This window comes from Durio zibethinus, chromosome 10 (assembly GCF_047325235.1).
Source record: "Durio zibethinus cultivar Kanyao isolate XHJ-2024 chromosome 10, ASM4732523v1, whole genome shotgun sequence".
Taxonomy (NCBI): Eukaryota; Viridiplantae; Streptophyta; class Magnoliopsida; order Malvales; family Malvaceae; genus Durio; species Durio zibethinus.
The window spans coordinates 21,106,803-21,118,230 of NC_143171.1; the positions used below are offsets into that span (position 1 = coordinate 21,106,803).

The 11,428-nt window shown below is 34.9% G+C and overlaps 1 protein-coding gene across 1 annotated transcript; it reads right to left on the minus strand.

The window, feature by feature from the left end:
• Positions 1 to 356: 356 nt before the first annotated feature.
• On the minus strand, positions 357 to 9,207 carry LOC111293348 (uncharacterized). Its single transcript, XM_089766905.1, has 4 exons — positions 8,755 to 9,207; positions 7,686 to 8,129; positions 764 to 794; positions 357 to 669 (listed from the first exon to the last, which is right to left on the minus strand). The coding sequence occupies exons 1-4, from the start codon at positions 9,194 to 9,196 to the stop codon at positions 498 to 500; spliced, it is 1,089 nt and encodes a 362-aa protein (XP_089623031.1). The 5' UTR covers positions 9,197 to 9,207; the 3' UTR covers positions 357 to 497.
• Between the last annotated feature and the right edge of the window lie 2,221 nt (positions 9,208 to 11,428).

An 11,428-nucleotide genomic window follows, 5' to 3' on the forward strand; every position in this document is an offset into this window, starting at 1 on the left:
TCTACATCAAATATTTTAAAATATAAATAATTGAATATGATTTTATCTATTTATTTAAATATATATTTTTATCTACTTATTTAATTGGATATTTTTAAAAAATGTATTAAAATGGATAATTTTAAGTCCTAAAACCAAAATTTTTAAATAATAATTCATGTATACTCTTATCAATTTAAACAAATTTGAATATTTTATTGAATTTGAATAATATTAAATAAAATAAATAATTATATATCCTTTTCTCTATTTTCAAATGAATATTTGAATATTTATTATTATTTAATGATTTCATTTAAAAGCTTTTGATATTTAATTATATTGATAATATATATTATAATTATTTATTATCAGCCAATTAGCAGTTCTCCCCAAACAGTTGGTTCACCCTAGTTTTCATAATAAATTAAAATCCTTGTGACAACCAAGAGAATTTCACAGTGATCTGAAATAAGAAATAAAAAAAGGATTATGTAGTCTCCATCTGTTTATCTATTTTATTGATAGTATCTGGCCAGCAGTAAAATGAGGCATGCCATGGTGAAGAAAAAAAGCTGCTTGGAATTTAATTTGGTGACGGAGGCTGTCGATGGATAAGGGTCTGAAGGTACAGCTCCAAAAATATTTGAACCATTTGAATTGGTAGTGTTTAGGGTGGAAGAATTTGTGCTGCAATTTCACCATTGTCATTGATTTAATGATTTGATACAAAATGAAAATGAAAGCAATTAGGTAGTTAGGAGAGATAGGAAGTAAACTTTACCTTGTGGATTGATATTGACATGTCCCACTACCTGAAATCATGGCCAAAATTAATAAATTCCCAAATTCTATTGTCCTCTTGTAAAACATATGTACTAATTCATAAATAAACATATAAGAATGACCACAGAATTTATACCTATTATGTTTTAGGTATTTTTCTCTGAATTTTAATGATTTTTATGATATTCAAAACGATATAAAATATCTTAATAAATTTAATATCTTCATCTGAATCATACCTTAATATACATTATCCAATAAATATTTGAATCTATTAAAATATTTTATTACTATTTTTCTTTTAATAAAGGTAGCTTTTCATTAATCTGTTGAATGATTACATTCCCTCTCAATAATTAAAGCAATTTGTTCTGGACATTCCTCCACTCAATATTTAGTATCACCACTTTCTACCGCAAGGTTTGCTAGTGTGTGGGTCACTCATTCGGTTCTCTCCTGGTATAAACGCACACTATATCCTCCATTGTTGTCAATTTCAGTTTTGCTTCTACGATCGGGTTGCCTACGTGCGACATGTCTGTTCCATCATGCTGAACAGTTTGATTATATTCAGAGCGTCCCCCTTTAGCTCTATCCTACTGATACCTATATCGGTAGCAAATTCTACAGCTTTCGCAGCTGCCAATCCTTTGACGTGCATGGGATCATTGATATGCTTGACAGCCATTGACATTGCACCCAGAACACTCCCAGAAGTATCCCTGATTACAGCTCCGATTCCTCCTTCCTTCCTTGCATCATTCATGACACCATCAAATTTTACTTTGAACCGGTCTCCACTGGTTGCTGTCCATTTCACCCTTTCCCTTTTTTCCATGTTGTTTTGCCTTTCTTGGGCCCTCTAGTACTCCAGATAGTTTTTGGCATAGACCGTTATATTCTGCTGTAGTCTATCAACGTGGTTCTTCACTACCTCATTTCTGTTCTTCCAAAGCACCCAGCACATAATAAACCACAGTTCAAATTTGTTGTACCCCATATTCCCCATGGTGGAGCAAATCCATGCCTCTGAATTTTGGTGAGGGCCACCCTGCCATATACGTTCAATATTTGTGTTCTTCCATGCATATGTGACTGATTGGCATTATTTTATCGTATGCATGACAGTCTCCTCTTGTTGGTTACATCTTGGGCATGTTGCATTGTCCATGATCCTCTTCTTTTTTAAAGTCCCATAGGCTGGCAACAGTTCTCCGATGAGTCTCCAAGCAAAAATTTTAACCTTGTTTGGGACTCGAGCCTTCCACAATCTAGACTAGATACTTTTGTTGCTCCTTTGTTCATATTCATCGGTCGCTTCTAGGGTACTCTCACCATCCCAATCGATACTACGTAACAAGTGATACCCACTCTTTACGGTATATTGGCCGTCCACTGTGAAGTGCCACACCTCTACATCTGGCCATTAGTACATGCTAATCAAGATAGTTTTAACCTCCTTTGCTGTTTGGGCTGAGAACAACTCGTCCGCCTTCCTTTTATCTCATATGTTAAGCTCAATCTATCAAGTCATGTACCGCGCCATTTCCCATAATAATTGTTTTACGTGGGGTTGGTTTGAATCCCTTGATATTTGGGACCCAGTTGTCATTCCATATGCTGATAGTCATGCCGTTTCCCACCCTCCATCTAATTCCGTGGTGTAAAACCTCTCTGCATGACCATATGCTTCTCCATGAATACGATGGTGTGCTCCCCAATTCTGCTGCCATGAAGGACGTGTTGGGGAAGTATTTTGCTTTCAAAAACTTTATGTACCAGGGATGTTGTTTTGTGCATAAGCCTCCATGTTTTGTGATTAACTCTTTATTAAAGAGCTCAAAATCCTGGAAACCCAGTCCATTTTCAAGTTTGTTTGTACACAGTTCTTTCCACCTCACCTAGCGTATGCCTTAAATTGTTGACTTCTGTTTCCACCAGTAATTGTATATTTTCCTGTTTAGTTTCTAACATAGACTTTATGGGAACAGAAAACAGGACATCCCATATGCAGATAATGATTGCAGAACAGATCTTACGAACACTTCTTTGCCACCTTAGGAGATCCATCTATTGCTCCAACTTTGTATCCTCTTTTCCATTTTGTCCACTATGTCCCAAAAAACTTTCCTCCTATTTCTCCCTATTATCATTTGAAAGCCTAGATATTTCTCTGGGCTGCTTGTCATTCTGATCTTGAATATCTGTTTGATCATCTCGATTTTATCAGCTCTAGTGTTTAGACTAAAAAACAAACTAGATTTGTAATAGTTTATTTTCTACCCGGACCCCTCCTCAAAAGTCTTTAACAGGTGCCTTACTCTTTCGCATTCTCCCTGGTTTGCCTTGATGAACAGCAAACTATCGTCCTCAAAAAAAGGTGAGTGATCTTTGGGCCATTCACACTAGCTCTAAAACTTTTCAGTTTGCCTTCTTGATGATCTTGTGAAAAAAATGCAAATAATCCTTCTGCACAGATAAGGAACAAATAAAGGGAAACGGGATTGCCTTGTCTAAAGCCCTTTCCTAGAACAATAGGGTCAGTAACTATACCATTAATAACCACTTTGTAGGTGACAGAAGTTATACAGTACAAGTACAAAAACACCCATTTCTCAATGAAACCTAGTCTCACCATCATTGCCTGTAGAAATCTCCATTCAACCCGGTCGTAAGCCTTGCTCATGTCAAGTTTAGTAGCTCCACACCCCTCCCTTCCCTTTTTCTTAAGTTTTAGAGTATGCAGAATCTCATAGGCTACGAGTAGTGCATTATCAGTTATAGGTCTACCATGAACAAATGTGCCTTGGTTTTTGCTAATGCAGGAAGGTAGGATGTGTTTTAACCTGTTTGCAATGGTCTCAGCTATAATCTTATACAGAACATTGCAAAGGCTAATAGGCCGAAATTAGGTCATTCGTTTCGGATCTTTTACTTAAGGGATGAGAACTATGTTGGTGTCATTGATATCATCTAAACTCCCCTCCCCATTTAGTCTAAATAGGTAGAAACTAGTTGCATCACGACCTATAATATGCCAAAATTTTTGAAAGAGAAGTGCGGGCATACCATCAGGTCGCAAGCTTTTGTGGGCTGAATTTGTCTTATTGCATCATGAATCTCCTCAGCTTTAAACTCTGCAAGTAGGAATCTATTCATTTCGTCCATCACACGAGGATTAACAGCATTCATGATTTCATCAATATTTACTAGTTTTTGGGATTTGAATAACTCCACAAAGTACTCCACGGCATGTGAATGCATCTCCTCTATGCCTTCAACCTACGTCCCATTTTCGCCCTCCACTCCCCTTATGTAGTTTTTCTTCTTTCCTTGTGAAGCTTGTGCGTGAAAAAACACAATATTCTTGTCCCCTTCTCATAACCAATTTATTCTTAATCGTTAAAGCCAAAACAATTCTTCTTTCTCCAATAGTTCATTCATTTTCTGTTTGATTTGTTCTTTTCGATTGCACACTGTCTAGTCCATAACATTAGCCTTGATGGCTTCCAACCCTTTGTTAAGGGCTTCAATCTCCTCGTGGGTCCCACTTAAAAGTCTTTTGCTCCATCCCACTAATCTGCCTAGAACATTTTCCATTTTTCCTTGAATACCATTGCTCCTCCCATCTTCCCACACTTCAACAATTTCCTTGCAACCCGTGTCCTTAGCCCACATGGCTTCAAACATTTTCCCATGCCTTTTCCTCGTACCGGATCGTCTTTGATAGTTCCGTCCCGTATTGAGCACTTTTGGGTAGTGGTCCGAAATTGGTGACGTTCTACGGTACAACTCCTAATTTGGAAACAACCTCCACTAGCTTGGATTTGCAACCCCCTATCGAACCTCACTTCTGTCTTTTTTCGTGCGTCCCTGCCCCACTTCCAAGTAAATTTCGGTCCTTTAAAGCCTAAGCCATTCAAGTGTGCCTCTTCTAAGAACACCAGAAAACTTCACGTCTGCCATTCCAGTCTTTGGTTGCCCTTGTGTTTTTCCTCATTCCACATTATTTCATTAAAGTGACCGATACGTAACCATGGTTTGTTGTTGACTATGGCTACACCCCTTAAAACAGCTTATGCGTTTTGTCTCGCATTAGCATCTGGATCCCCATTGAACTAAGTTATCCTCCACTCATTTCCGTTCTCGTCAAAAACATCTGCATCGATATGATATTTTGAGAAACTCAACAGGCTCAGGGTTACCTCTTCTTTCCAAAACAAAGTAAGACCTCCACTGTGTCCCCTTGCATCCACTCCAATCATACCATCCATGTTATACCTCATTTGATTTTTTCTAAACTCTGTGCTGGCAAGATAGTTTCGCTCAGAAAAACCACCTTAGGATCTTCTCTCTTCAGCATTTTCTGAAGAGCTCGAACTGCTCGTGGGTTCAAAAGCCCACGACAGTTCCAAGTTATGCACTTCATTATTCTCGGTGGGAATGGGACCCAATCGCTGTCGTTTGATGGTTGTTGCCTTCCATCCTTGCCCTTTCCTCATGTCTGGATTTCTCGTGGGTGCTGTCAATCGCTATGTCCACTGTTTCATCTGTCCTTTGTTTCCTTTTGCCTAGCTCAAATTCCATGCCCACTTATTTCTAACCAGTGAAAGAGTCATCTTTTTCCACTTTGCCTTTTGTGGCCTCTGGATGTTGGTGCATTCGAAGCCCCTTTCTTTCCCCTCGTGGTCCCTTTCATTTTTTGGTTCCCCGTTTGTTGCTCTTAAAATTTCCTTCCCGTAGATATGGGGTCCCATGTAATGATGTTGTTTGCATGGGATTTTTGTTTCACCCATTTGGCACGAGTTGTTGCAATTTTCACCCAGTTATGTCCCATCACCATTTAGTGTATTTTCCAACCCCAGCCCCTTTGCAGCAATATGGGTTTTAGCTGTAGCCAACTTGGTCACCACTCGTCCCATTACGTCGACCCGTGTGGCCCCTACATCAGCTTCCTATTGTGTAGGCTTTCTGTAAGGGTCCTGTCCCTTAATACCTGTGAAATCTTGATACTCGGGCCTAGATTTTTTGCCTCCAATGAGTTCTATCCCTTTTGTGATTCCTTTATTGACGTTATCCCTACAGTTTCGCGTAACATAATTAGATTTTTCTGATATTATAGAATTAAGATCACATTCATTCCGAGATTCATGCTAGGATTTTTTTTTTTTTTAATTTTGTCTGAAATTTTTTAATATTTAAAGAGCATTTTAAATCTTAATTAATTTAAAATTAAACTAAATCAAATATCATAAAAAAAATGAAATCGGATCAGATCTTATATCTTTTAAATTTATTTTTTTTATTCATAAAATTCAAAATAAAAAACATAAGGAAAACTGAATTCCTTACCGTTCATACCATTAAGCGTTGATCGTTCAAGGAATATTTGTTCTTATATTCGGTCATTTACAGTTTTTGAGAGACCCTTCCCCCGTAATCTGCGCTATCCACCTTTTTGTTGTCGTGTTTTCCTTCCAAACTCATTTTTATTCTAGAATTGCCATTTCTTTTTCCCCATTCAAGCGTTATTTGTTTTAATGGGGAAGCCCGCATCCAGTCACCATATTGTCTCGCTGTGTTGGTCGTTGTACCCCAGCCGCTCGTAGTGTTCGCATTCTTCCTCCGTATGCCCCATTGTGCCACACACATAACAAAACACGGGCAGTCTTTCAAAGCAGAGTTTACCCTAGAACTCTCTTTTGGGATTTCCCACATTTAACAACACCGCCCTTCTGAGGGGCTTTTTAATGTCGATTTCTACCAGGACTCGCAGAAATCTTGGCCATCCTCCGTTCTCCAGGGTTGCATCCACCGCTACGAGTGATCCCACCTTTTCTCCTATCTTACATCCATTTTCCTGGTTTCTCATGCCAAGGGGCTGACCATATACCTTCACCCAAAACTATGCTTTGTAGAAATAGTACTCCTTTGGCCTTAGATCACCCTTAGCACTCCTAGAAAACTATTAGTTGTTTGTCGAAGGACCATGGAGCCCCTTCAAGAACTCTGCTCTTGTCTCCTCACGTTGTTGAAAATTTGAAAAGTAGTAGGTCATCCTCCAGATCCACTATTTCAACTTCTCTAGCCAATTTCCATATCAGCTTAATCGTTCCTTTTAGAGCTTTCTTGTTGAATGATCGTTTCGTTAGGAGTTTCCCTCCCAGCCAATTTCCCCCACTGTCCTCTCCTTTGATCCCTCATCTTCATTTGTCACTATACAGTCCCTTTCCTCCTCTGTTATTCTTAACTACGCCCAAAACTTGCCCAGATCGTCTTCCATCCCTACCCTTCTTTTCACCGTACCTATGCTAGTTCACTATACTCAATCCTCAAAGGCCAGTTGAACTGATAATCCTGAGGCAATAAAACTCTTGTATGCGAAACAAGACTAGACTTCTCCTACAGAGAGACTAATCTCCGAGGAGACTTTTTAGTTACTACAAATATCTGATTACCTAAATTTTTTTATTAAAATATAAAATAAATGAGAAGTAAATTTAAAATTCAAATTCACTCTTAATTAATAACAAATAAAAATTATTTGTTAAAGTTCAAACCCTTCCATAAATATAAAATTTTACACATTTTGCATTTATAAACTAGTAACATATTTAAATATGGATTCAGTCATAGCATCCATTGCAATCCCTATGAACTGTCGTAATTTTTAATCATCCGAATTTAATCCATTCAAAACATAAACGACAACTATCCAAATCTGAGCCCTATGAAATTTATAAACCAATTGCCATTACATCTAGCTAGCAAAATAAAATTGGTAAAATCTTATATGAATCTAGACAACATAGCGCACTCAGCAACTAACTCAGCAAGGCAGTGTATTTGGAAAGGGCAAACCAGGCCCAGCTAATTTATTTAGTCAGGACTCAAAAGTAAGATATAAGACATGAACTTACTTGGATCAATGCTGGTAGCAACAGCAGTCCCTTCAAAATTACAGCTACTAGGAACTGGATTCTTCTGGTAATAGCTGTTAAATGCATAAGAAGCATGAGCATGAACAGTGTTAGGATTGTAACAGCCTCCTCCAGGCTGAATTGGAGCACAGTCAGCGCCACCATAGCCACATGCATAGTCTAGAGCAACTTGTAATGCAGTTTGTGATGCACTTTGGCTAGCCACACACCAACTGCCCCCTGAAGATACCGGAGTTGTCATTGTCGTTGGAACTGTCATCGGAGTCAATGTTCCCGGAGATGTCAAATCCGGGTTCGAATTAGGATTAAACACTGGACTGGATGAAGTAGGATTGGTTGGAATTATTGTAGGCACCGTTGTTATTGGAGTGGTAATGTCCTTTTGGTCACTGGAAATATCAACCTTCCTTGTATCACTTGGACCTGAATCAAGATTTAGAATGAATTAAGAACTAACATTAAAGAAATTGTTGCCTTAATATCCCAAACATGTTCAGGCAAGACAGACTGTTTAAATGAAAACTATATTATGATTTGGTAAGAATGAAACAGCTTCGTTTGGAAGACAGGCAGGCAAAGATTTGATTGTTTTGTATGCAATAAATAATGACAAAAAAGAAAATGTAGATCTTCAAAGTTGAAGAAAAATGGTTAAAATTTTGAAAGAACACGCAATGAGTAGTAGTACTGTATCCTAAAATAATAATTCCTTGTAGACAAAGAACAGTACTGCTGATTTTGAAAAAGAGAGGCATTGCCCACATGGGAAAGCTTTGAAAATTCCATGTGCAACATGTAAGGCATCATTAATTTTGAAATGACAAATTCACAGCTGGAAACTGATCCCACAATTCAAAGTTACAGTGACTTTGAAATATGAACATGTACAATTGAACATTAACATGTCAAATCATGCAAAGAAAGAAAAAAAAAAAGTAATTGGTGTGGAATTAGTTGAGACCTCATAAACCAGCAGAGGGAGAAGAATCTATTTGAAAAGAACGATGAAGCCAAGAACATGACAGGAAAAGAAGGAAAACCAAGTCACCTGGACAGATTAAGACGCAGAATAGGAGGAATATTTTGATCAAAATTTCACTTGTACCCATTTCTATGAGGCCCCTATAACTTCCAGGCTCTTCTTCAATGTTTTTCTGCTGTTGTTGGGACAAAGAAAAGCAAGGGATATGATAAACTACGGCAAAATCAATGATCTTGTAGAAAAGAAGAAGATTTTGGACCCCTTTGCCATGTACATATAAAATATACAACAATATAATGAAAGATAAGTGCACTCTTGTGATTGTGGGAGAGAGAAAGAAAGAAGGGAGAAACTTGAGAAAGGAGACATGAGGGGGGAAGGAAAGAAGCAAATGGCAGAAGGAGGGAAAAGGTGAGAATGTAGGTTGGAAAAGCAAAGTAAAGAGAGAATTGCTTTGGAATTTAGGCTTGGTAAGTGAGAATGGTAATGATAGTGGTGATTTATGCATTTTTTTCCTTTCACTTTGTTTTTTATTTATTTGAACATGCTTTTCTCGTGCAAGACGCCTCTACTGTTTTTTATTAAGAACGCCGCACTAAAAGGAAATATATATTAAAATTTAAAGTTATTTATAAATTTTAAAAATAATTATATAAATTAATTAAATTAATTATTAAATTAATTTTTTTATTTATAAAATTTAATATAAATAAATTATTTAATTTTTTAAATCAAAATAAAATATATCATATTTAATAATTTAAGACAAATAATTATAATCGTTTCATATGATTTTTAAATTTACTTTTTATTAATTTTTGAGTTCATCCTTGTGGTGTTTGCATGGTATATACTTGAACAAATTAAACTTGTCTTGATTGTTGCAACACAGATATTAAACAGCAAATTCATGAACTTTGATTATAATAAATTAAAGTCAAGGGTTACAAATTGTTCCAAATTTCGAGTCCGCTTGAATCCTTACTAGAGCTGCCGCCTGAAACCTGAGCTAAAGAAAGAAAAAGGGCAAAATGGAAAGAAAGGGCAATCTCGATTTGAGATTGAGATATGCCCAAATTATTAAAATTTTATTTGGGTAAATGATAAAATTAATTATAATAAAATAATAAAATTTATTATAATTATGATTAAAAAAATTATTATAAATATAATTAATAAAATTAATAAAAAATTTATATTAATTTAATTTTATTAAATTAACATTTAAATTTAATTAAAAATATGATGAATTTAATTGCATTACATAAAAAATGTGATGGTATTACTAAAAGGGATAATCAACTTCTGTTTCTCTGTCTGTTTCCCTTCTTTTACTTGCGTTTGTCTTTGTGGGTTTGGATTAAGCTATGGGTAGGGTTGGTAAGTTAACCCATCACCGACGGTTTTAATTTGATTTGACCTTACGAGATTCAATTTTTTTTTTTAAATTTAAGTTTTGAGTCGAGTAAAATTATAAAATAATCGAAATCGAGTCGGATTCGAATTTTAAGTAAATTTGAATCGATCTATTTAGATATTATATAAAAATTATTTTTAATTAATTAATTATTTATTTATATATATATTTATATAATGATATTTTTAAATATTTTATATTTTTAAAAAAAATATTTTATTAATTTCGAGTGAAATCGAATCAGATATAATTTATATAATATCGAATCAAAATTTAAGTATAAAAAAATAAAAAAAATTAAATAAAATTAATTTTAAATTTAATAACACATAAAATTAAATCGAATTCGAAATAAATAAAATACTCTTCACGTCAACTTTAGTTATGAGAAAATCTTTGTGAGTGGTTTGTTGTCTGGGCTTACTGCCAACCGCTTAAACAAAATTCTCTTTCCATTTTAATATAGTTTATTCTTCTTATAATTCTTTTTGGTGACACTATTTTGTGAAGTTTTTTTTTTTTAATTTAAATCAAAATTTTTATACGAAACATTTTGAAAATAAAATCAATACTAAATAAATATAAGAAATGTACCTTTAAAATCATCCAAAATATTTCAAATAAAACATGAAAATATCTCAACCAAGCTTAAAAAGAAAGAATATGTTAAGAGACGTATAATGACTAAATTAAAAATATAACTATCAAAAATAAAAATTAAATTATGTCCCTCTAATTGTAGCTTTCGATAGCCATCATTACCAAAAGCTAATGTGAGGTAGCCTTTGATAGCATTAGCATACGTATAGTAGAAACTAATTGGGTGGGGAGGGGGGGGGGGGACCATGGGTTGATGAAGAAAATAGATCGGCGAGAATCGTTCTCAAAGTGGACCGTCCACAATTCTATTCATGGATATGCACTGTTGACCAATTGCATTCTCTGGCGTGATGATATCGGATCGAATCAAGATAAAATTTTGTTCGTTTCAAATTTGATTCGATTTAATTTGATTTGATATTGTATAAAATTATATTCGATTTGATTCGATTTAAAATTAATAAAATATTATTTTTAATATAAATATAAAATTAAATATATATAAAAATATATATAATTATAAAATTAAATAAATAATTAAAAAAATTATTTATATATCGGATCGGATAGAGTCGAACTTGCTTAAAACCCGACCTCAACCCGACCTTAATTTTTTTTTTTCATTTGATCCGACCCAACACTCGATTTTCAAAAAAAAAAAATTAATCCTAAAAAATTGAATCGAATCAAAACTCATCGATTCCAAATTTTTTGACCTTTTTT